This window comes from Aplidium turbinatum, chromosome 3 (assembly GCF_918807975.1).
Source record: "Aplidium turbinatum chromosome 3, kaAplTurb1.1, whole genome shotgun sequence".
Lineage (NCBI taxonomy): Eukaryota > Metazoa > Chordata > Ascidiacea > Aplousobranchia > Polyclinidae > Aplidium > Aplidium turbinatum.
This window is the reverse complement of record NC_137474.1, coordinates 33,476,116-33,501,551: the sequence shown is the minus strand read 5'-3', so window position 1 is coordinate 33,501,551 and position 25,436 is coordinate 33,476,116. Positions and strand designations below refer to the sequence as shown.

At 34.7% G+C, this 25,436-nt stretch overlaps 1 protein-coding gene across 1 annotated transcript; it reads right to left on the bottom strand.

Annotated features, from left to right (window-relative positions):
* Nucleotides 1-10,349: 10,349 nt before the first annotated feature.
* LOC145766425 (uncharacterized) lies at nt 10,350-24,469 on the bottom strand. The gene is made up of 5 exons (XM_082578131.1): nt 23,445-24,469; nt 16,098-16,249; nt 14,220-14,578; nt 13,399-13,532; nt 10,350-12,697 (listed from the first exon to the last, which is right to left on the bottom strand). Exons 1-5 carry the CDS (start codon nt 23,842-23,844, stop codon nt 12,507-12,509), a joined length of 1,236 nt encoding a protein of 411 aa, XP_082434257.1. The 5' UTR covers nt 23,845-24,469; the 3' UTR covers nt 10,350-12,506.
* Nucleotides 24,470-25,436: the final 967 nt, after the last annotated feature.

The window sequence follows — 25,436 nt, the reverse complement described above, 5'->3', positions numbered from 1 at the left end:
ATAGTTTCGCTTTTGAGTTTCAATCCTGTTATTCCCAAATGTGACAAATGTGATAATTGGGTAAAGATGATTTTGTCTAAATACAAAGTGAAATACAATATGTCCACCATCAATCTGAAGTCATGAAGCGACTGATCAGTTTTGGTGGTAAGGTAAGGGTGGTTCAAATGCTTGATTCAAGCATTTTTTGGAAGGTGACAAGATAAGATACTCATTTCACTAAGCTTTCGGTACTAACAAGTATAGTGTGATTCCCTTCAGGAACTACTGTACGTCCACCCAATCGATTACATCTTGGATAGAGATGAGTGGCGTTTTTCAACAACAAGCTTTTGCTGGGAGTCGAACATGGATCACATGATTGGCAAGCTAGCGTCTTATCTTTTGCGCAATCCTTCCGCTGTTGGTGGTGCATCTGTTGAAAACATTTTTTCAAAGTTTTTATGCTTTTAAAAATAATGTATGCTGATTCCAATCTCTGACCAAGCCTTGATAGTTTGCAAGTAGCCTACCAAATTGGTTTCAACAATTCAATGTTACTTACCTTCCTTTCTGCTAATGAACAAGCATCAAGCGAACATTATGACATTATACTTTTGCAAAAAAATGTAGGCAGTAAAACAACAATCACTCAAGTTACTGTTGCTCAGATAAAGCAGGTTTTTTGCCTGAAGCGTTGTTAAAGCATCATCAATCATTTCATTTGATGGCTCACATAAATTTACCAACAGACACTTGATGAGCCGGAGTGCAGCTGCGCATTTAGAAGCCGAATTGTGAAAATATACAATAACCTTTTTGTGTAAATGTCAAAAAACTGTTACATATTGAAAATTTCAAAGCAGAAAAAATGAATGGCTGTTTACATGCAGGGGCATAGTCAAGAGAATAAAGGGGAAATTGTCTCCCAAAATATTTTGAATAAGCATTTTTCCTTCTGCTACAGCATCTTTTGACAAAGTTTTACTATAGATTTAAATACATAGAAAGTACTCTCAAAATGCGCAATTTTAGTAGATTGTTGTTTAAATTTTCTGGGGAGGCTTCCCAGAACCCCGTCATAGTGCTTCGCTTTCGCCAGCTCGTTGCTGGGCTCAATGACATGTGAAACAATACTTATTTTTCCCCCACCTACGATCTTTTTTGCTTGCTACATCTCTGGTTAGAGATGGCCTAGGCTTTCATGGCACAGTAGTTTATTCTTAAAATATGTGCAGACAGCCTGATGAAAGTCGTGCTTCTAAATTCTAAACAAAGTTCCCTTCAAACCTCCAGTTTTTCAAAAGCAGTGGGTTTCTTTTTGCCTCGCGTATGTGATTTATTACACGTGGATAAGCACACAGTTTAGTTAGTTCATTGCAATCACTGAGTTTCACCCCTTGGCCTATATAGTCATGTGAGAATGTGTAAATAATAAATATTGATTAATATTTGTTGCTTGAAATGAACTCATCACAATGATAGCTAATCCATTCTCTACAAAAGTTTTGCAAACTCTTTGACCACACAGTTCATTCATTGTAAACGCGATAATGTCATAGTACCTACCAGGGATGTCTAGAGAAGGGGATATGAAGGCTCGCAGCGATTGCTTTATTCTCATGACACTACCAGGGCGGTAGTTTGTAGCGCTTTAAACATGTTTTTTTTTTAAATCGTAGAAAGTTTTGTAGTGCAGCTGGTACAATGAGCTACAGAAAACAGTTAGCAAATGTTACGTAGAGCATAGTTAAAGAATACTTGTTTACAAAGACAGTTGAAAAGTTACCAGTAAGCTGTTTTTTTTAACAAAGCCTTTGCAGTAGGCTAGATATCAAGCAAGTATATGGATAGTTGAATTAACAAGCAACCATGAGCATGTTGTGAATATCCAGGCCTGATGCTAATAGCGCAATGCAAGTTATCATAACAATATTTATTAAACTACTATCGGTGCCAATTATCATTTTACGATAAACACAGATTATTTACGATAAACAAAAGCTCTTCTATTGTCAGACGTAATAAAAGCCTTCGTATCCCCTCCTTTAGATATCCCTGGTACCTACCGCCTCATATTTACAAGACAATGAAACTAACAATTCAAGAGATTAATTTAAAGTTTATATATGCAGAACAATGCAGAACGTCATAGAATTGTTGGTCTATTTGTGATAATTGAGCTTTGGGCACCGTCATGAAATAAAAAGACGTTGAGTTGAAAAAAAAGCGAAGTGTTGTTGTTGTTTATAGGTAGGGTCGTTGAGAGGATATAATTTAGGCCTGGTACTAATAAAATTCTTGGTCCCCAAATTCAGACTCTTTTAGGAAAATTGCACTATATCCAACGAATACGAGGTGGTTTGTTCAAGCTTCCGAACCTCTTGGAATGGTTGCAAAGGTGAAATGGTCCAAAAGTACCCCCTGGTCTCCCCTGTCAGCGCTACTGTCTACAGGGGTAACAACAGTTAAGAAATTTACCATGGTACCCATTCAAATACATGAAAAATATTGAGTGTGTGTCCCATCGTGTGTTCGTAATGAACATGATCGAAACAGAAAATTACAGTAAACGTATTTATTTACTGGTTTATGTTTACATCATATCCTACTGTTTTAGTTTGTTGAACCTTAATGTGTCAAAAAAATCCCAAGCATGCCAGTTTATTACTTTGGCATTTCATCTCTCCAAAATCTATTCTGTACGAAATAAGCAAAATTGACTACTCCTGTTGTAGAAAGAGCCACCTGGTTTCCTCAATTACGAGGGAGAAAGATGGAAAAGTATTGCAATGTTATAGAGCTGAATGTGTTTCAGTGTTAAATTATATGTGTTTTCGTCCATGTGGAAACCTTTGTCTCCCTATTTAGAGCAGGTCTACGTGAGCAGCTTTTACAAATGAACTTCAAATAGCATGACGCTTGACAAATAACTTTTCACAAAGTATTTTGAGAAGTTAATTTCCAGAAACTTTCAACCTTATTCAGTTTTGACAAAGCGGTTGTCTCTCTAAAATGTAGAACTTGAAAATGGTTAATCGTATATCTTGACGCAATGCTTGCATGTAAAGAATGCAGCTGAAAAATGAAAGAGCACTTTAAACCAAATATGAACATCAGTTAGTCTTTTACTTAAAACGGAGCATTTCGCATTAACGTTGAAATACAGTAGCTAAAGATGCCAAACACCGATTGAAGGAGATTACTTTCATCATCAAAAACTAATATTTTGTAATGAGATCAACGAAATCGAACACAAAATAACATTACTTCAATTATAGTTGAGTGCACATTCCTTATCCATTCATCATAATCAAAAGCAAGTTTAAATCTGACTTGGTTTCAATGATCGCCATTGGTCTTCATCAATTTCAATCGATTTTTTTCCATCTGTGTTTGTACTTTTTTTGTATTTTTCCAACCTTTTTGGTTAAAAACTTAAATCGACTCGCAACCGTTTCTTAACATATACACTGAGAAAAATTCGATACAATTGGATTACAACAGTTTCAGGAAAGCTTGAACAAAAAAAATATTATTTTTATGTTAAGGAAGTTCATTACGTCATATTAAGTTGATAAATTGCATCATTTTAGCATTGATTGACCGTTGCCACAATTGGATCAAAAATGAAATCTATATTTTGCAGTTAGATTAATTTCAAGGATCTTGACTTGTAAGCTACTTTTAGTAAAATTACTGGCAAATGCAAAAATTGGTGTAAATTTACATAAAATCAACATAAATATAAGTAGTTTGTCAGAGGAGCATTGTAATGATCCATTAAGTTAAATGCTCAGTCATTTATCATTTCGACAGCTTCTTTGATGATGTTCTTCATGCGGTGAGAACATTTCGTCAAGCCACATCTGCTTGGTTTGAGTTTAAAAGTAAAGAGGTTTTGTAGCCAAACGGAACTGTTGCAATCAGCAATGCCAAACTTCTTTAACTTAAACTGATTAAAATTTAGTTTGTCATCAATTTAACCATTGACATATTTTGTAAAAGTAAACTAGTCTTACAAAGCTATTTTTGACTCAAAATTAATCCGTACTTAAGTGGAACTTTTAGTATCCAAATTTTCTATAAACTAATTATATCTGTGTTTTAATGAATGTTTCTAAATTTTGGTGTTTTGTTTAAATGTTTGGGTGGCAGCTGACTTTAAAAACTTTTTGATCTTTCGCTGTCATTTTTGTGCAAATTATTTGTGTTTGTTGTGTTTTGCATATTTTGTTTATTAGCCAACATAATAAAATAAACTGAACCAACAACCAACCTGATTTGCTTTTCAGCAACAGCAAAATGAAGAATATTGAAGCAAACTTGATCTAGAGAAAATTACTTTGCGATATTGTTTCTAACTAGGATGAACGTTTCTTGCCGTATGAACCTTAATGCTTTAATTTAAAGTATCAACTTGTTCTACTCTGCAGAGTGTGTTTGGAAATCAAACTTGATCAGAAGTTATATTCAGTAGCGTAGCCAGGAATTTTGAAAGGGGGAGGTTTTGACGACCCAGCGGCGGGGTCTGGGGTCCTCCCCCAAAAAATTTTAAAAATTACTTTGAATTTGGTGCATTCTGAGAGCATTTTCAACAAAAATGTGGTTACGAATATTCCTGTAAAATGGTGGTGTCTGCTGTCCGGTGGCATAGCAAAAGGATAAGATCATGTTTTCTTCGGCATTTTTCGGAAATAAAGCTAAGTCTCTATGTTTTCTTGTTGCTAATTTCTGGCTGAAATGTTTGGTATTGGCAAAACTTGCTCTTTTAATGCAATTTTGTTTAAAATTAGGCAATTTTTTTTAGATTGAAAGCATCATTCTCAATATCGTGACGTCACACGCGTGCCAAAGGGGGGTTGTAACCCCAACCCCCCCTCCCCCCTTGGCTACGCCACTGGTTATATTGGTAATAGTTTTTTAGGTAAGCCACTTCAACAAGAACTTTTATCTTTATTTTGTGGTTATTTTAAATGATCACAGCTACGGATATCCGGGTAAGTTGTGAAAGCCAGTTAAGCTCTCTACAGCAAAGCTTACGAACCTTCCCTTTCTGACAAATTGAGCAGACCGTAAATATAGGGACATTACCTTACGGATGCGTAACTCCACTGTTCCGGTTACATTAGAAAAGGCAATTCGACAATTTTTTATGGCTTGATTGCAACAAGAAACCTTAATTTACTTAAAAACCAACTTTAGTATTTTTTTATAACCCATAAAAAATACAGAAATACAATATTTTGTAAATCAAAAAAAAAAACGTCATCCTTCTATTGTAGTAAGGCGAATAAGGCAAAAGCGGAAACGGTTTTGCATCCCTATGATTTCAAATTTTTACAAAAAATGCCAGCGGAATGGAGACTACATACAGGTAATTAGTAAAAATTCATGAGGAAAAAATTATACGGAAAATATACATACGGAAAAATCACGATCTGAAAATACTGACCGGAAAATATCTCCCAGAAAATATCTAGTCGAAAATTATCCTCTCTCTCTCAAAATTAAAGATATTTTTCAGTCGATATATTTTCCGTATGGATATTCATCGTATGGATTGTTACCTACATTTCTAAATATATCCAGGTACTCTTCCTTAATTTGCCCTTGACTTTGACATATGCCCCAAACACATTTGCCTGGACGAGAGTACTTCTCCACCATCTTCGCACTGGTGTAGGTTTTTCCGTTTCACCACTCACATAATATTATAAGCGATGAGATTCTTATCGTTTTGAAGCTAGAAAACAATGAAAAAGTCATTTTTCTTGTGAAATTGATCCCGGTCTGCATGTCAGACCACAGGCTTAATAGAATTATGTGGGCCCGTATAAGACGGCGGTTGACCCCCGGTTGCTTGGTGGTACTGAGGTGATTAACAGGCCCTGGTAGGCAATTATATGTTAAAATGCCATCAAAATTTAAACCCACACTTACCCCCATACGTAACTTTTAGGCATTCTACTACTATCCACTGACTCAGTCCACGCTACAAGTCTGCGATTACAAGTCCATACTGTTTTTGAAAGTTGAATAAATTTCCAGGAAGCCAACAATGAGATGGAGAGACGAAATTGACAAAGAATGTGGCACAACAAACTGGTAGATAAAACACACGATCGACTGCGGATTGGCAAGAAAAGAAGACCTTCGCTCAGTAGTGGGCTACCACAGGCTGAAAATGATGATGATAAATTTGATGATGTATTACATTACTACAGTGCAATGTCTATTGGTTGTTAATGAATTTTTATTCAGAATTTCCAAGGTTGTTTTTTTTTCAAAATTTAATAAAAAAAAAATACTTTTCCGTTTTTATCGTAATATTAATCGTTGTCATCGTAATATTAATCGTTGTCATCGTAATATTAACCAACAAAGAAGTGTTGCCAAACGAATAGGTAAAGAAAACGTTTAACAGGCAGCGCCAATCAACTAAAACTTTCGATTTATTTTCGTTAACCAAGAAAGTGTTGAACCTGATACACTTTCTTTGACCCTCGTTGACTAAGGAGTAAGGTATGAGAAACTTTTAAATTATCATCAAGTAAGTGGAGCTTGACTAAGCCAACCATTAATCCATCATTTCCGAATAGCCGTTTTAACATCCGAACTAGGGTTGCACCTGAATAGCCTTAACCAGTCATAATTGAGTAATATTGATCTAAATTTAGATGCGTTGGTGTTTGTTGATATTTTGTAGCTTTGTGATTGCAACTTTACAATTGATCAATGTTCCAGCAGTTCTTCGTTTGCTTTGGTAATAATCTAACAACTTTTGATAACTTAAAATACTTTGCTTTCACTTGCAAAAAAAACTAAAATTATTCCGGACTGCTTTGAAATTTATTAACCGAATATGCAATGAAATCAATGGCTGTCTCTATAGTATGGCAGCACTGCTTGTCTAAACACCGGATCACTTTTCTAGGCCACCTGTTTTGTGTGCAGAACATAAAAACCAAAGCAGAAATGTAATAACGTAATCCAGCTTGCTGGTTGCAACAACACAGCTTGTCACGTCATTGTAAATCTAAGATAATCCTCTTTGGATTTCAAAGTACGCACGACTGTATGGCCAATGAAGAACTATCAGTTTAACCACATCAATGGCAGATTAAGTGGCTCAGATTCAGATGCTACACAAACACAGTATCCGCGCCAGCTGGTTTAGATTTATTTGTAAAAGAAAAACTAAACTCAGAATTTAGTCAGTTTGTGTAAGATGGCAGATAGTGTTGTGACTAATAAATAGTTTTGTATGATAATAAATGATATGAATTGCATTAATTGCGTATAAATTTTAAATTCTCAAAATTTAATGCTTCACTTCACAACCATATAAATCAGCTTAGTCACACCATTTTGCTCACTTTTGAGAAGGATATGTGAGCTCTATAAAGCAGTTTTCTTAATTATAAATACATTTGTGTGATAAACAAAGAATGAAAAAAGTGTAGGCTACTTGTAGCCTAAAGTTTGTTTTTTTTTCATTATTAGATTTTCTAGTTTGACAAATCAAATACAGCTCCTGCAAACCTTTAACGAAATCAATAGTTTTCCGTTCTGCACTCATTCTTTTACAAACTATCAAGTTTATGTTTACAAGCTGCTGAAATAGATATTGCAATGCAATGACAGCGAGGGCAAAAGAAAAAAATCGTTTTCACTTCAAATAAAAAAATCAGTGGATATTTTCTAGAGTAAATATTTGTGATCAAGTAATTTTGTTTTATTGTTGATGAGATATTCCGAAACACACCATATAACGTGTTTCACTTCTGTTTGCTTTAAAAAAAAAACAATAAAAAAGAAACGGAAGCTTTTCATAACGTTATAAAACCATACTTGTACATTTAAAAAAAAAATTAGGAACATTTTTCGGCTGCATGTGATTCATAAGAAAACGATCTTGAATGGCGTGATAAAGCGATGTTTCAATTTTAGTACAATGCTGATTTTAAGATCTTTTAGCGACCACATGCGGAAAGGCATTTTTTACACACAACATTATAGAAATTTCATTTTTGTTGGTTATTTTACAGCTTACAAAGAAGAAAATAGAGCCACGAGTTCTTTGTTCTATTTCTTGTATTGTGAAAGCTAGATTGAAGACCTGAGTTAAAGAATTGCTAAAGCTACAAAATACAATTTTTGAGAAAAAACAAGTTGAACTTTTTCAAAGTTGTTCAATATTTCATTTCTGTGCAAACACCATCATGAGTTATAGCAAAATTAAGTTGTTTTTCAATTATAAAAGACATTTTTGGAGATAACTCCAAGAACACGCCAAAGAAAAACGTATCCAATATAGCTTTCTGTTGATCTCTCTACCAACGATCCTATTTACAATGATGTTTCAAATGCGAGAAAACCACCTGGGTTGATTAAATCGAAACAGGTTATTCTAAGTTTTGCAACAAAGTCCAATTGCCTTATTTACACAAGGCACAAAAAAGTCATAGCAATAGTTTTTACTCAGATCAAAGCTGAAGCGATTCACATCATAGTTCAAGTTCACTCCCAATAGAAATGACAAGATCAAGCAACAATGCCTTTGCTAGTGCATTGACGACTTTCATCGTTTGCCTTATGAGAACACCTTCGCAACCGCTGGAAAGACGTCGCTCCGACCAAGGGTCTAGTCAAGTATGCCTTTTGTTAGTTCGACACCGCTCCATAGCAGGCGTGCCAGAAAATTAGGAGCAGTTCCTGTTGTGCGTTGTGTTGCATCTGTAATTTGCAGTGTAGCCTACATTGTCCCAAACCAAAAACCGATTACATATTATTATTACCATCAAGACTATTTCTTTATTCATCTCCACTCAGTGGATTAGATTGTTTACTACCAACAACTTTTCAACTCTATGATGCACTTAAAACTGTATTTAAACTGTATAGCCCATAATTTAAAATTCTTAACCTAAGTTGCTGGATTCCTTTCAACGGTCTGAAGCTTGCACAAGTTTATAAACTGCCTACATTAAGGATATGTGTGCTTTTGACGAATCAAACCCCATAGGGGAGAACCTCCATCAATGGGACAAATTTTGCGTTTTGCTAATTCTTTTAAATTTTGTAACGAAATGCAGTGCTTTTTTTTACAATACTTATGCCAATGCATTCTTTTTCAAATAATACTTGGTTTAATTTCATTATCTCCAGTGGTTTAGAAATAACGCGCAGTTTTTTAAGGTTACTCAAAACGTCCCATTGTTGAATCTGGCTCCACCATTGGGACAGGCTATTTCTAACAATGGGACACAATTTATTATCCGTGTAATAAAAGCATATTATAAACTTGATATTCACTTTGTTATTGATTATATTTACTGTAATGCATTATTAAAGTTTTCTAAATTTTTCTCAACTTCATCATGCAAAATCTTTTTGACACCATAATGAGCTTGAAAACTTAGATTGCTTTTAAGATCATTATTTGCTTGGGCTCTTTTGTATGTGTCAACCCAGTTTTTCAATGTTTGGCTTGGTATGTCAAATTCTCTTGCTACAGGTCTATTTTTTCCGGTTTGTATTGTTTTTTCAATAGCAGTTTTCATAGTTAAAGGATCTGTGTTTCCCTTTTTACAAATAAGTCGAGTTGATTTACAGTGTCCCATTGATGGGCAAGACCTGCTGTCCCATTGTAAGATGTCATCCGCAAATGCAAAAAAAATCAGTTAATTTCCTAAAGACTACCTCACTGACAACAACGTTTTGTCCTAAGAACTGCCAGACATATAGACTATGCTACCATGCTTTTTCAATCTGCTTCGCCAAGTATGTACAAAAATATCTTCAAGACAAGTGGCCTATCTTTTTTTACTTTTGGTATCAAAAAACACACTTTCTTTAACAAACCAGCCATGCATGCAAATTGAAGGATCCCACTGTTGGTACAAGCTATAGACTACATGGCGAATTGAAATTCGTCATATACGTTGTGCTCGCTTGATCAACCAAGCATGGGAGACCAAGTGTCCCATTGTAGAATCGTCCCAATGATAGAGGTTCTCCCTACAGCTAAGTTGTATTGTTGATTTAACTTTGCATACAGCTGTCCAAGTTAACAGTACTTGGCTAACTACAGTATGTTATTAAAGGGATAACAACTGCTAATATTTTTGATTGGCTTTGTGCTTTCAACCTGTTACATCTGTGTAGTTTCTTAGTCTACAACACAGACTTGGTAAGCAACACGTGTGATTTAAAGATTATAATATCCTTACGTACTCCTTAGGTACCGTATGTAGCCTCGTTAATTAATTATCATTTGTATTCTGCGTCAGCATGTTTATGAAAAAGGTCACAGTAATGAGTAAAGGCACATAGTCAGAAAACATAATACCCGTGACGCGACAATTTATTGAAAGACAATGTATCGAACGACAGTTAATCGAACGACAGTTTATCGAAAGACAGTTTATCTAACGACAATTCATCGAAACGACAGTTCATCGAACCGACTGTTTATCGAAACAGTTCATCGACCGACTGTTTATCGAAACGACAGTTTATCGAACGACGAAGCACATATGCAATGGAATACTCAGGTTTTAGGGGTTAAAGGTGAGGGGTTAGGAGCTAGGGGTTAGAGGTTAGGGGTTAGGGATTAAGGGTTAAGGGTTAAGGGTTAAGGGTTAGAGGTTAGAGGTTAGGGGTTAGGGTTAGAGGTTAGGTGTTAGAGTTAGTGTTAGAAGTTAGGGGTTAGGTTTTCGATTAACTGTCGTTCGATAAATTGTCGTTCGGTGAACAGTCGTTTCGATAAACTGTCGTTTCGATAAACAGTCGTTCAATTAATTGTCGTTCGATAAATTGTCGTTTCGATAAACTGCCGTTCGATCAATAGTCGTTCGATAAACTGTCGTTCCATAAACTGTCGTGGTACCCATAATACCATCAGTTTCAAAGTAGGATTCCGATGTGTTGCTGAATGCCCTTTTCTCAAAGATTGACTTTTAGGTAAAGCAACCACAGCAGTTTAAAGTTCCTTCACTTTATTGAAAAATTGGAACCATAAAAACAACAATCAGCAACACAAAAACAATTCGCTTAGAACACAAGTGTCGCTAATACACAACAATACAAAATAGAATAATCTAAGAAAATACCGTCCGTCACAAGTTTGGTTGGTTTGATCATTTCAAAGATGACAAAAATCCGAACATGAAAAATAATTATGAGAAGATAGGGAGGTTTGAGTATGTGAAGCAATTCAGGATTGAGAAACAAATCAGTCTCACTCAAGGATTCAAAACGTGTTTGCAACTTTTCAGATCACAAAGAATATTTAAAAAAAAACTAAAATGTATTCGTAATAAAACAACTCAATAAAAGGCTTTTTACAAATCCTCATGTTTCACAGAAACTACTGCAAACCAGAATGGGGCTGTTATGGCCGGTTTCTTTGTAAAAAAAAAGCAACAAACTGAAACGTAGGTGTGTTTTGTTTATGCTTGTCAGTTTGGCAGAAAATAGCTACAAGTTTGAAGTTGTATCATAATATATAGCATATGTTGATAGCATATATTCTATTTGAATAAGGACCTTCTGATGATCCCCCTTTTAGGGTGAAACAGATGGCAGAGGTGTAGAGAATAGTAACTATATTTGATGTAATTCGCTCTGCTCGGCTTTTTGCTTGGCATTGAGCACTTTTTGTAATATTAATAGTGTTTATTGTTTAGCTTAGGCTATGTTGTGTATGTTGTCCCTACATATAGAATTTCTGGTTGACAATACAAATGGTTCATACTTTGAAATGTATTGCAGCTTCAAGTGAAACAAATGCTTATAGCCACAACCTTGAGTGACAGAGTTAGTTTAACTCTGTCATTCTGAAACTTTTTGTGTTTAATGTTGATAGATCATAATTATTAACTTACGCATACACAGATTTTGTTTTACTATGTATTGTCATGTAGCTTTCGTTTCTTTCAAAACTATTTTTCAATGAACATCACTTCTGTTTGGAAATCTTACACCACATATTTTACCATCATAAAAATTCTAATTAAACTTTGAATTACATTTAGCACAACTACAAGATATGGTAATTCCTCTCAGTGACCAGAGATCAATAAATTCTAATGAATTCTTGGTTGAGTAGTTCACAATAAAATATTTACAAAAAGCGTTTTCAAAACAACCTGCAAAACTTCAATAAATAATTCTAAAATGTTATAGCCGCACTACGTAGTTATACAATTTTAAATCGCACTTCGTACCAAAAATCTAAAATGTGTCATAGCGATTATTTAGCATGTCGCTGTCCTGCTGAGCATCCTAATGTTGAAATTACAAATAGAAAATGTTCGAAAAAAATAAATGCAACATTTGTTGACATATAAACACTGTACCGCTTATCTCAAACTGTGAAAAGTTTTTAAAGCACAGTTAACATATAGCTGTACTTGTTATTATTACAACAACAGTTTCTGGGGTTCATGTGATATCAATGCTGTCAAGTCTTTGACTTGTTCATGACATTCAGAGCCGCGTTTGAACCTTTTTAAGGCTTTTCATGGATAAGTTGAAAGAGGGTAAGTGTTGTATGGAGAAATTGGTGGGGTGTTAGATGGCAAGTGAGAGAGCGTGTGAGCTCGAAATTGAGACATCGCATGGTCATGATTGAGATCCCCGCCCCAAGCTGCGCCTGTTGGGACCGACATAAGCCCCCCATACATTGACGTATGGGGAAATCCAGCGCCATCTGCAAAAAAAGTGTTCGATTAAAAATCGACATTACTTTAACGTTACAATACAGATAAAGAAAAAAATAAAGAATAAAAAAATAAAGAATAAAAATAGCATAAAGGCTACCAGAAAATTCTTTAAACGCCTAAAGTAGGCTACACTGAAAAGCAGCCTTTACACAGAGAAAAGCATTTTACTTGAATACTCTACATTTCTGAGTTAAAATATAACGTAGTATATTTTCAAAAAGGTTAAAAAATTTCGGTATTCATAACATTGAACGGAAGGCATTTTATTCTTACTAAACTTTTACAACCAGTTGCGTTGACAGGGGGTCTAGAACCGAGCCCTGGATCACTTTGAGCGCCCGGAATTTTTCCACAAACCCCAGGAACAAAAAAACACGACGTATTCTTTATAGCTTTTTTTTTTTTTTGATTTTTCCTGTATGATGAGACCGTGACTCTCTTTGGTACCGGGCTCAAATTATTTTCTCAGCGGTCCTGATTACAGCATGATAGCATGTAAATTATCGGGCACTTTAGACCGCTGTTCCATCAGCAGTGTTTTTTTAGATTAATTTCTGATTGCACAATAGCCTACACATTGATTCCCTTACAAGGTTTAATTTCGCCTGTTGCACACTCTTTGTAATTTCAAGCAATCGTGTTGTTCTTACGTCAAAAAATTTAACAAAAAACAAATAATTAAACTCACCAAACACGAATGGATGTTGCGGAGTTTCACAAACCACCCCAGTAAGGTCGGTTGCGAAAGTCGAATGTAGTCTCGTAGCAGTCGAGTTCCCATCAATCATACTTTTCATGACTTCATGGGCATCGTTTTCTCTTCTGTACAAAAGTTCTTAGTCATTGCACTTTCAAGTTGTTCATGTTTTGGCACGATTGAAAATAAATTTGCGTGTGCAGATATTGCGTCACATCATGCACACTTCATAACGAAAACCTATATAATACCAGTCTACCTACATTGCTTAAATTAAGTTGAAACCTACTGAACAGCGGCACGATACTTAAACAACAAGCTCCACTTTGTTGTAAAACACACCGTCAAATAATTAACATTCGAGATGTAATAAAATAAAAAATCTACATTTAGAAGCAATAAAACTTGAGATGTTTACAGGTCATGGAGAGTTTTGGATACAGTACAATATTAACTTTCTTCATTAATTTTAATTTTAGACAAATTTTCAATAAACGTTGCGGTTTCAATTTTAGACAAACGGACTATGAACAAAAAAAAAGATATTTTATCACGCACAAGGCAAATGTTTGATAATAAGTAACGGAACTCAAAACGGTAGCCTACTACATTATCTGTGTGAAGAGAAACAATTTCGTTTTTCTATTGTTGCGAGTGCGTTTAATTTTTTTTTTTTTTCAGTAAAGTTTAACTGATGTCCATTCCAGCACTGATTATATAACATTTCAAATTTTTACTATCTTTTTTGCATTTCAGGCAACTCTCTGTTTAGTGTGAAAGACACGGTAAAACACTCGTTAATTTTCACTTACTTAAAACCTGGTGGAGCTGCTGAGTATATCGCGTCTTCAGGTCGCGGCAGCATTCCGTTGTGCTCCTTAGCGCTCATTAGCGGATGAAAATATCCGGTAGATGATACGGTTGGTGGCAAATGTGGTGACACTGAAAGCGAATGGTCTTTTGTCATGCCAAACACAGTCGGAGTCGCTGGAGAATTTCCTTCATATCCTCCAGGAGAAGTTTGACATGGATCGGAAGATGGACTGAGATTGGCCAAAGATCGAGACGCTGCGTTGTTGACAGATGAAGAAGAGTTGCTCCTGATTTTTGTATTAGGAAGTTTATGATCCTTTTTCCACTTCATTCTTCGGTTTTGAAACCAAATCTTCACCTGAAAGGCAACGCCAATAAGAAAAGAGCCAACACTAATAAAAAGCTTCATTGCTCATGCAAACCAAATACAGTGTCAAACGCCAATCGTGTTTGTTTCTTATTGACTCATTCCATCTCAGTGGTAGAGTTAATTTTGTTTGGTTGGTAAAGGTGTGATATGAGTAAAAACACTACCAATGAACTTTAACCATAAAAACAACAATCACCGACGCTCCTGTCGGTTAGTAGGTTGAGTAGCCTGAGCAGATTAAATGGAAAAACCTGATGGTATGAATTAAATATCTGTAAACTAAAGCAGACAAATTCACTAACTAAGTGCACAAGATGTTTCAGAAATACGGTATTATCTTTCAGGTTGTTTTTCTAAGCGAAATTGGAGAAATTAGACATATTGAAACAAACAGCCGCTGTGCACTAATCAAGATGAAATTACTACAGTTTTGCACAAATTTTCGAATGCTAACTATAAAATTAAATTGAAAAGCAGTTTACTTTCTTATCCGCTATTATACTTCAAGTTGGTGCAGCCTAAATCTGGGAGTAACTGTCAAAGATAATCTGCATAAATTCAGCACACAGCTTTTTTCATGCCATTAGCAAAAAGAAAAAAGACCTCCAAGGCATACGCTTTTTGCTTTTTACTCGAGATTTAAACTTAAAAGTAAGCTTATTGTTAAATATTACTGTTTAATTAGAACGTTTTCTTTATTAAAATATAAACTTTTTAAAGCCTACAAGAGTTTACGGTATTTTCTGATGTTTGGAACGTTCTTTTTTCATGTTTTTGGATTGAATATTTTTGCAATAGGCTAGCATAATTATATAGTAGTTTAACATGGGCTAAAAATTATTTGCAAGTAGAATAATTCGAAAGAATTTGTTGCTGCCAGGATGGAAGTAGAGTAGCCTAGAAGTTAGCGTATGAATTCCCGTTAGAGCACACTTGTACTTTATTCATACGTAGGCATGCTTTATGTTCTCGTTTAATTTGTCTGTCTTACCATTGCATACACTTACATTACATTCAATTCGGGTCAAAATGACGCTGCCTTTCCTTGCAGTTAGGAAATGAGAACTTATAAAGGAAGAAAGGCAACTAAGTTGATTAAAGACCATTCGAAATTTTATGAAACTGATTTCGAAAAACGGTTTGATTGCATTATAACAACGTTGTTTCTTGTAAACTTAACTGAAATAAGACACTTAATCTCTTCAGGAAAAGCAACCTTGCCTTTTGATTCCATGTGACATTGAAACCAATCTACAATTTATGCTGTGTATTGCTGAATAATTAATGATTTCAATCATAAATCACTGTATTTTCTAAAGTGACAAATGGTAGAACTAAAATGTAAACAATTTTGTTCCAGGTAGTGTTTTTGTTAGTTTTCTTGAGCTGCAACAAAAAAAAATTGTAACCTGTTGCAAGCAGTGCAATAATCTCATTAAAAATAACTGCCTAAACACAAGGTTTTGAAATAATCCAAACTCAGCTTTGTCTGGGAGAATCGCCTCACCTGTCGTTCGCTCAAACAAAGACCATGCGCTATTTCTATTCTTCTCCGTCTGGTGAGATATCGATTGTAATGAAATTCCTTTTCGAGTTCCAACACTTGATGGCGTGTGTACGCTGTCCTTGGTCGCTTTCCCGATTCCATTCCATTGATTACTGAAATAGAAAATGATAACATTACCACGCGTATACTAAATTTGGCAATGTACTTCAATTTGATTCAACGTCTTCTTCTTAAAGCAATTCTCTAACTGCTCAAAGTAATATAATAAGCATAACCTCTAAATTCTTGGCTTTTTAAAGCAACAAAGCGCAAAAACAAATGTAACTTCACGTCGCTAAAAACAGTCGAAATGAGCCAAAAAGCGAGAAAATAGCCAATCGGTTTTTAACACTTCACCATTTTGTATGATAATTTATCAAAGCGATTTTGCAAACTTTAGAATTTTTTCAACAGTTCAGTTGTCTTTTTGAATAAGACTCTTATAGAAGTAAAAACATAAAAATTATTTTATGGTATAAGTTTAAAATGTTTAATCACGAAATTGTTAAATTTCAAAACGATGTATTAAAACAACAGACCATAGAGTTTCTTGCAATGGGCTCAATGCTTTTCACGTGTACAAACTATGCAGCACTTTTTTAATTTATTTCAACTGAAAAGTTGACTACAGTGTGTCAGAAGTTTAATTAATTGCAACGTAATGCTATAGAGTAGACACACATGGTCGTTTTACGTAAGCAAGCAATTCGCATACGTGAATACGTGTAGCCAGTTACCATAATTAATTTTGATTTATTGCACCAATATTGCAAAAGAAGGCCATGTAGGTTTTCTTTGTGATCGGTAATAGAACACTCAGACGGCCACCTGATCATTGCCAATTTTCTACGTTAAAACGATGTTGAGATAACTGTTACCAGTCTACCATGCATTTGAAATTAGATGCTGATTTGGTGCAATTAACAGGATCCATTTTTACGTGCGGTTCGCTACTTCCAGTATCAGTGCAACATCATTAATTACAAATGAAAAACTGAGAACAAGAAAACTGAAACAACATTAACTTCCCGCTTCATCAGAAAGGATTTCCTTCTACCTCGGTCACCTTTTTTCCACAACTGATTTGAAATGGATTTGGAAGGCTAAGCATTGACTTGCTTGTTTATGCTATGCAGTGTTTTTTACTGTTTTCCTTACTTGGATTGTATAATTTTGAAATGCTACAATGTCTCTTAATATCCTACCACAATATTTTATTTGGCCACACCTGTAATTGTTAACCAAACCATGGTGCCATGGCACCATTGGGTGCCATTTAAGTTTACAATACAATAATTAAAGCTTAAAAGATATTTTGAATTATTCTTTGGGAAATAACAAAGTGCCGAAACAATTAAAAAGAACAAAAGAATGTTTGGCAGTCGTACACCATATTACTAGGAAATACGATATTCAAGAGTTTTAGCTTAGCAGTCAAAGTCATTAGAAACTTTGCGTTAAAAGAAGCATCAAAACAAAAAGACAGACTAAAAGCTCCACCAAACTTTTTGATAAACTTGAAACTGAAAAGATTAAGGCTACCTATCACAGCCAAAATGGTGACACTTTTTATGTTCTCGTGTTGGCCAGGTTCGAATAGTTTGATGAGTGCGCATCATTGTTTGTTTGAAAAAGCACTTACATTATGTAGTTACTGTGGTTTTACATAGCGAAATGTTGGCTTTTGTTGAATTGCATAAAAGTACAGGAAACGTCCTCAGTAGGTTTATTTATTCTGCTCGAATCTGGTGTAATTTATTAAAAACAAAAAAAAAATTGAATTTTTTTAGTCATTTGCATTGCAACACATTAGCATTGAGCAATAGGGTGGCTCGTTTTTGAACTTTTTTTTCAAATTCTCTCGGGGTAGTGGGGAAATGGTGCCAATGTGTGAGAAAACAATCATGACAAAATTTGAAATCCGTAACAAATTGTCTTCAGCCTCCTCATGGGGCCCAAAAATCGAAAAATGGGGTCAAAAACGCAATTTTTTTTTTAAATATTTTTAGTTTGGGTAGTTACAATATTGTTTAGATATATCTAATTAGCCTAAGAAAAAAAATTGGAGTCATTTGAACTATTCCTTCAGCTTCCTCACAGCTTCTGAAAATTTTGATTTTGCTGAAAATTTTGCATTTTTATTTGTGGTTCCTAACTACAAACTTCGTCAGTGACGTAAATTCAAATAAAAGACGTAACTTTTTCCTACTAAATTAACCCAATTTCATTAAAAAATGACTCAACAGCTCAGGGCAGGTCTATAAAGAAAAATACAATGACGTTTTATAGCTGGCAAAATGTCTAACGCAATTATGTATCATGCAACCACCCACAAAAATGCAAAATTTTCAGCAAAATGGAAATTTTCAGAAGCTGTGAGGAAGCTGAAGGAATAGTTCAAATGACTCCAATTTTTTTTCTTAGGCTAATTAGATATATCTAAACAATATTGTATCTACCCGAACAAAAAATATTTTTGAAAAAAAATCCGTTTTTGACCCCATTTTTCAATTTTTGGGCCCCATGAGGAGGCTGAAGACAATTTTTTACGAATCTCAAATTTTGTCATCATTGTTTTCTCACTCATTGGCACCATTTCCCCACTACCCCGAGAGAATTTGAAAAAAAAGTTAAAAAACGAGCCACCCTATTGAGCAATTGAGCATTGCTTAGAGAATTTGTATAATAAAGCATGACTACAGTAGTCTAATATATATATTTTTCTTTGCACAAGAGAATAGCTTTTACAATCATTGAAAAAGCACGTTGGCTAGTAGCCTATCTCTTTCAACTTTTGGTAATCGTTAAGCCAGCAAAAAGATGCCGTCCAACGGAATTCCAAGAATCAATCATTTCAAGAAATGTCACTTTGCATTCTTTCAACACAACGTGAGCTTATTCAACTATATATATATTCAAAAGTTGCCAATTCATGTTTTCAAATACTGTTAAACTTGCAATACAGTCACATAGCGAATTGCAAGTCGTGAGAACGAGTTTTCATCATCACCATTCACTGGTTTCTATTCTTTACTAAGGTTTGCAGGCAAACCACAAAATCATTATTAAAATTAATTTCCATGGCTGTTCTTCTAAAATTTAAGAAGACAATGCTTTTGTTTTCCTATCTGTTTGCGCTTTGCATATTGAGTAGATGTGTAATCATGTGTGATAAACATGTTATGTAAAAACAAACTAATCTCTTCGAAACAAGATCCTTGGACCCTTGGGCTGGAGAGGAAGTTACAACATATAACAAAACACTAATTTTGCAATTTTTTAATTTTTATTTGGTGACTGGCCGGTTTGAAAAAACATAAATAATAAAGGCATTTCAACCACAGAAATGCACCGTAATATTATTCGTCATTCCGCAAACGAATTTCAGCAACTCAATCAACTGAATTACAAAAACAAATTTGCAGAAAAAAAAGAAAAAAGATTATAAATCATTAGCAGAGTGTGGACGATTCTATTTTAAGATCAATCTCCTTTTGAATCTTCAAGTAGATCTTACAAAAGCTAACAAAAAAAATGTCTTTACAAGTGATGAAAATGCAGCATTTATGCAACGTTTATTAATGTAACTTTTTTTTGTTCGGTAAATTGATATTTACGAAACAACTCAATACTTCAAAAGGATTAGGTCATTCTAACCAATATCAGTCAACCCGGTTTGGTAAATGTAGCGTAAAATGACTGAGGTCAAAAAAGAAAGTGTCGTTTTAGCAACTCGTATTCCACTGCAGCTAAACATATCAACTCTGCTCTTTCCCTTACAAAAACATCTAAAAATAGCCCAACATTATTAGTATAAAAACAAGCTTTATCAGTTGTTGTCTTAGGTCGTATTTCGAGTCATAACTCAGTTAATAGGTCACACGCAGATGCTGAAAACAAATTGAATTAAAACAACCAAATAATCTTTGCTTAGTGACAGAACAGTAATGACTTAAAAATGTTGTTTATCACAAAAATCAAACCCCTGTAACTTTGGTAGTCCCAAATAAACCCCATTGACCGAAGAAGACATTGCTCATTGTAAAGGTCTCACTACAACATATGGCCACAGCCTATTACCTCTGAGATTAGCATTGATCAAAAATAAATGAATATGGGTGTTTGTTGTTTTGGGTTAGATTTAATTGATTGCCACACGAGTTAGACAACAGTGAAGTAAACTAAATTACTTTAAAAGAAATCGAATCAAAAATTGTCAACAAAAATTTGAATTAGCCAAAAAAAAATACAAAAAATGTTGAAAGATTCGGCATAAGCGTATCATCGTATGTCGTAGGCTTATGCTTAGGCTACGTCATGTGAAGCAGAAATTGGTGTACGGAAATCGTGCCATGACCCATTGTCTATTATTGACCAACAACAGAATGTTGCAATATCACCCAATAGAAGAACGGACACATTTCCCATTAACCTTTACGCAAGACCGGAAGACTTTTGAGTATCGATTCCCATGAAATTCTAGGATTTAAATTTCGGAAAGTAAAAGTTTGGTTTATCTCGGAAAGTGTTCTCTCACTTCAGAAAATTCTAACCTCGTCTGGTAAAGCTTCCTTTATGTGCAGTAGATCAAAACTTATCATCAATGAAGAATACTGTAGGCTGTAGGTATACAGTATACACTGTAGGACAATGAATTGAACCTATTGAATTTTTTTTATGGTTAAAAATCTATGTAGCCGCTATCTCACATTATCTTACATTTTTATAAGTCTCTGGTTAAGCGTTTTCTTTTTCTTTTCTTTTTTTTTAAGTAAGCACACGGCAAGCCCAATGCGTTTATTATGCTTGTACCATCTTGATCGCCCTCGCTCTACTTTTTTTTATTAAAGTTTGCAAACTTTGGATGATCATTTGGTCAATTAGTTTTCTAGTAAAGGAGGTGATGTTTACTGTGATACATGATGAAAATATTGGTTGCGTGAAAAAAAGAGAGTTATAAATTGTCAATGATGATCATAACTATCTGATCAAGTGGTCACTATTTAGCGGAGAAGTGCGCTTGCTTGAGATTAAATCATCCTATACTCTGTTCATGTTGTTTTAATTTTTAGTCCATTTTTTTTTTCATTTCAACCACTGTAGATCATTCATGATATATTCGCACTGAGCATGTCAAATCATGGCTACAAAAACGTGGCAAAAAACAAGGATTTACAATGCAAGAAACTTGAAAACACTGTCTACCGTTCGTTAGCAGTCTTTTCCAACACTACGTCATAAAAATCACGAAGCGTGTGATCACATGACTTACTTTCCACTTGCATGATTAATTGTCTTCACTTCCGGACAAGGCTGTTTCCCTGTACATCAGGGGTCGGTGAACATATCAAAAGAATGTAAAACTTTTGCTGATTTAACGTTCAAAAACATAAAATCAACAAAAAATTTACTTGCTTTGGAAACGTGCAATTTTTGGCTTGTAATCCCAACCCCAAGCAAAAAAATGAGAATTGTTTCGTTTACTTTTGCACTCAGCATTTCAAATAGGACCTTCATGCAAGAAGGCATGCTTTCTAGATCATTAAAATAGCCACCTTTTAGTTTGCTGCTTGCAAAGTTTATATTTAGTAACCAGAACATTAAAGGCCACTTTATATAAGTTTGTATCTGGAAGTGACGTATCTGACCACCTGACTTACGACGTCACTGTTTTGGAAAATCTGAACAGCTTCATGCACTTCACTTGCTGGCTTACACGAACTAAGCCGAGGTACAAAATACAGTACCGTATACACTTCATATTGGTTTTCATTACAAAGTGGTAGGGTTGATTGATATATTCACCTTTGCTATCATAGCTGTATCATTTTTCCTTAGAATTAACTCGATAGTTTTATCCTAAAATTCCAAAGGTTAAAAAAGTTTTTATCCTCTAAAATAAATACATCACTTTCTGTTAGTTTTTGAGGCGCGGTTACTTTTTTTTGAAATATGTGTAAAGCCTTTAGTAAAGTCATAATGGAAGATTTCACTTGTAAATATGACCATTTATTTCACTTTTTTCTGTATATGCAATGCTATAGGTCGCGAGATATGTCCGCAACAATACAGTATAGCCGAACTGCTTAACCTTGATCTCAAGTAACGTGAGAAATGTAATAATTACCAACTACTGCATGATATTGCAATCACCCCTGATATAATTAAAATCAGATTAAGCGATTACTCTGATAGGCTAATAGGCTACTTGAGAAAGTTAAGCGAAGATTGCTGTTTAATCCAAGAAAGCATTCCTTAATGTGGTTGCCATTTTTAAACCATGATGTTGCAAGAAAGTCTTGCTTAATACTACGAAACGTTTTGTTTTTTATCTAGTCTTGCGCCAAGTTATTGAAGAGTGAGATTAAGTGGACGGAAAAAAGAGGAGCCAATCTTCGTGTTCACCTTGCAGCCAACAGCAGTTTTGTTTAAGTATGTTGAATGGTAGCAAGAAATGGTTGGAACATACATTTGGTATAAGATTTAGGCTCATACGAGTCAAGCTTCATGTCAGACGTCAAATTCTATACGAAAAAGAGCAAAATTGCAACAGACTAAAAAAACTCACAATATAATCTTAATGTTTGATCTAACCACCAATTTCTGAAAAGGTATATAATGCAGAGCTCTGGAATCGGACGAAAATTATATGACTCCGACTCCTCGATTTACAGCATAACAGACCAACTCTGACTTCAGTGTTGCCAGGTGTTTGTGGTTGTCAAACTTTTTAAAGTTTTGTCCTTTTTTATTGTTTTTTCATTTAATTTCTTTTACGCTGCAATCTAAATTGAAACGGAAACTTTTCCAAAAGCTGGTTAGAAGAAACATTTCTATTTTCTGATCAAGTTTAGGAGCACAATACAGAAGACAAAAAAAATATTTTGAAAAAAGATTGCAAACAAAAATTTTATTGTTCATTGTTTGTTCTAAAGCCGGAGCCGGTCCTTTTTTTAACGACTACGACTTCGAACATGCTTAAATCTGTCTGACTTTGATTTCACGACTCCAACTCCACGGCCCTGATATAATAGTGCTTAGAGACAATGTTTTTGAATGTGACTCGTACCATTCAGATGAACGTGGAGCAGAGTTGTATGCTAATGTTGATAAATTTGATTGTGGCGCTACAGATCTACTCACATTAAATAAGCGCATTAGCAATTTTAAGTTAGCTACTACTTTTCAACGAGCATGTAAATGTATCAAACTTACGTTCAGAACAATCTTTCAAAAGTTGAACTAAAATATCTCCGCAGGGAAAGAATTCAGTGAACCATTTTATCTTTCTATTAGTGGAACACTCACCATGGCTAACGTGAATTTTCTTCATCCACGGATAGACAATTGATGGATCCTTTGTCTGACTTTCCAATGGTCCTTCAACTTCATATTTATCTCCGTTTGTTCCATTTTGGATCAAGGGGGAGCTGATTCCACCTAAATTCCCAACTCCCATTCTTCCCAATTGTAGGTTATCATTCCTCACCCCGTTTATGTCTGGAGATGGGAGTTCAGGACTATTTTGTCTACTGGAGGAGACCAAAGGAGTGTGACTCGGGTAAAACGTCATAGAGCTAGGATCAACCGAAGAAAGGCCATCAATTTGTGAAGCGTTCGTCTTCAACAAAGTATGAGAATTGGGAAGAAAATTTCTTGAATAGTCCAAGTCACCACTGCTGGTTGACACTTGGTCGAGAAGAGACATTTTTTCGTTATTTTTGTTTAGCTTATTTGTTCGAACAATCTATATGCAATATTTTTGATCTAAAAATGAACAAAAACATAAGTTACAGCAAGTTTGGTCAATAAACGTCGTAAGAGGTTAGACTTTTTAAAATACTAAATAATTTCATTGAAGGTCAAATTAGAATCTTAATTAACAAATATTTTAGTTCAATATAATGGTACTCTTCGTTGGGAAGACGAAACAGCTGCAAGCAGTGCTTTTATCTTTTTTCGAATTTTCAATAGGCCTGCGTTTAGATTACAACCTTCGGTGTCGACCACCATTTAATACATAAAAATATTTGCTGTACAGTGTACAGTGCCCATGCATTTATATGATGCACCGAAATACGTTTTTATATTGTTCAAAGCGAATGCTTTGAATTAATCAGGCTTCTACTGAATTATTTTATTTCTCTTTTTATATGGTTGGAATACTACTTTCCTTTTTTTTCTTTTCTTTTTTTTGTCAAATGCCAACTACTGTAATGTTATGAAACAGAATGGAATTAAAAAATGGTCGATTTCTGCAACAGTTTTGGTTACTGTAGTCTAGAAGAAATTTAAAAAGAGTGATCGCTTTTGTTTTTTTGGTTTTTGGACTGCTTTGTTTTCCCTTTTGCAAAATATTTCTTAAATTCATCTGCACTTATGAATTTCATGTGATGACGTTTATAATCTCTAAACATCTCTTGTTTTTTGAAGTATTACTCCATTTGTAACTTTGATAATTAATTAACAATATTTTGAACAATCGAGAAGGAGCGATCTTCCTGGCGTCAGCACTACCTGACTATTCACTGTAGGACAGCAAGCATTGTGTTTCGCTAACCATGCCGGCGAAGCCTCCACACTAGCCATCAAGACTTTTCCCAAAGTCATACGTTTCTCGGCAGTCGAGTGGAGCAAGAATTGTTGGCATCTTTAACTGAAGCGCATTGCAGTTTTGCAACAGTAAAAGAATAAAGCAAAAAAACTATGAACGTGAGTGCTCACCTAACTTTTTCTCAAAAGAAATGGTTACCGGTACTTTCACAGCCTATTGCCAACCCAGTAGTACAATACTTGCAAGAATTACAATATTATTTACACAAATGCCGTTTTGTTTGAATTCAACAGAAAATCTTTAATGTTTTGCTTGTTATTCTAGTTGTTGATAACGCTCAAAATAAAGCCAATTTATTTTTATTTAGAAGAAAATCTATGAGGTAAAAATACAACCAAATTTCCATCATTGCAACATAGCATGTATACAGATAATTTCCTTCCATTGAAATAGTTTAGATCTAAATTCAACAATTCTGATAAAGTGTAAAAAAATTTAAACTAAACCAATTTATTGTCCTGTCGCTCAAACTTATAAAATTACAGATGGTAGCCTAACTAACTATCTCATTCATTATTATCTCTGCTCTTTTTACTGCAACATTATGACTTGGGCCACTGCTGTTGATAAAACTACCTAGCCATAGTACTGGCTCCTAAATATCAATTAATCTTTGACTGACATTTCTTTCTTTTTATAATCTCTGCTCACTTTCAATCTGTGTGATCACAGCCCGCCATTTTGTA

Bases quoted from the DNA above. Each gene is read 5' to 3' on its own strand.
- LOC145766425 (XM_082578131.1), bottom strand. From the start codon at position 23,844: ATGTCTCTTCTCGACCAAGTGTCAACCAGCAGTGGTGACTTGGACTAT. The intron at 16,250-23,444 runs GTGAGTGTTCCA...TTTCTATTTCAG, and splicing joins GAAAATTCACGTTAGCCATG to TAATCAATGGAATGGAATCG. The intron at 12,698-13,398 runs GTGAGTTTAATT...CTTTTTTTGCAG, and splicing joins GCAACATCCATTCGTGTTTG to ATGGCGCTGGATTTCCCCAT.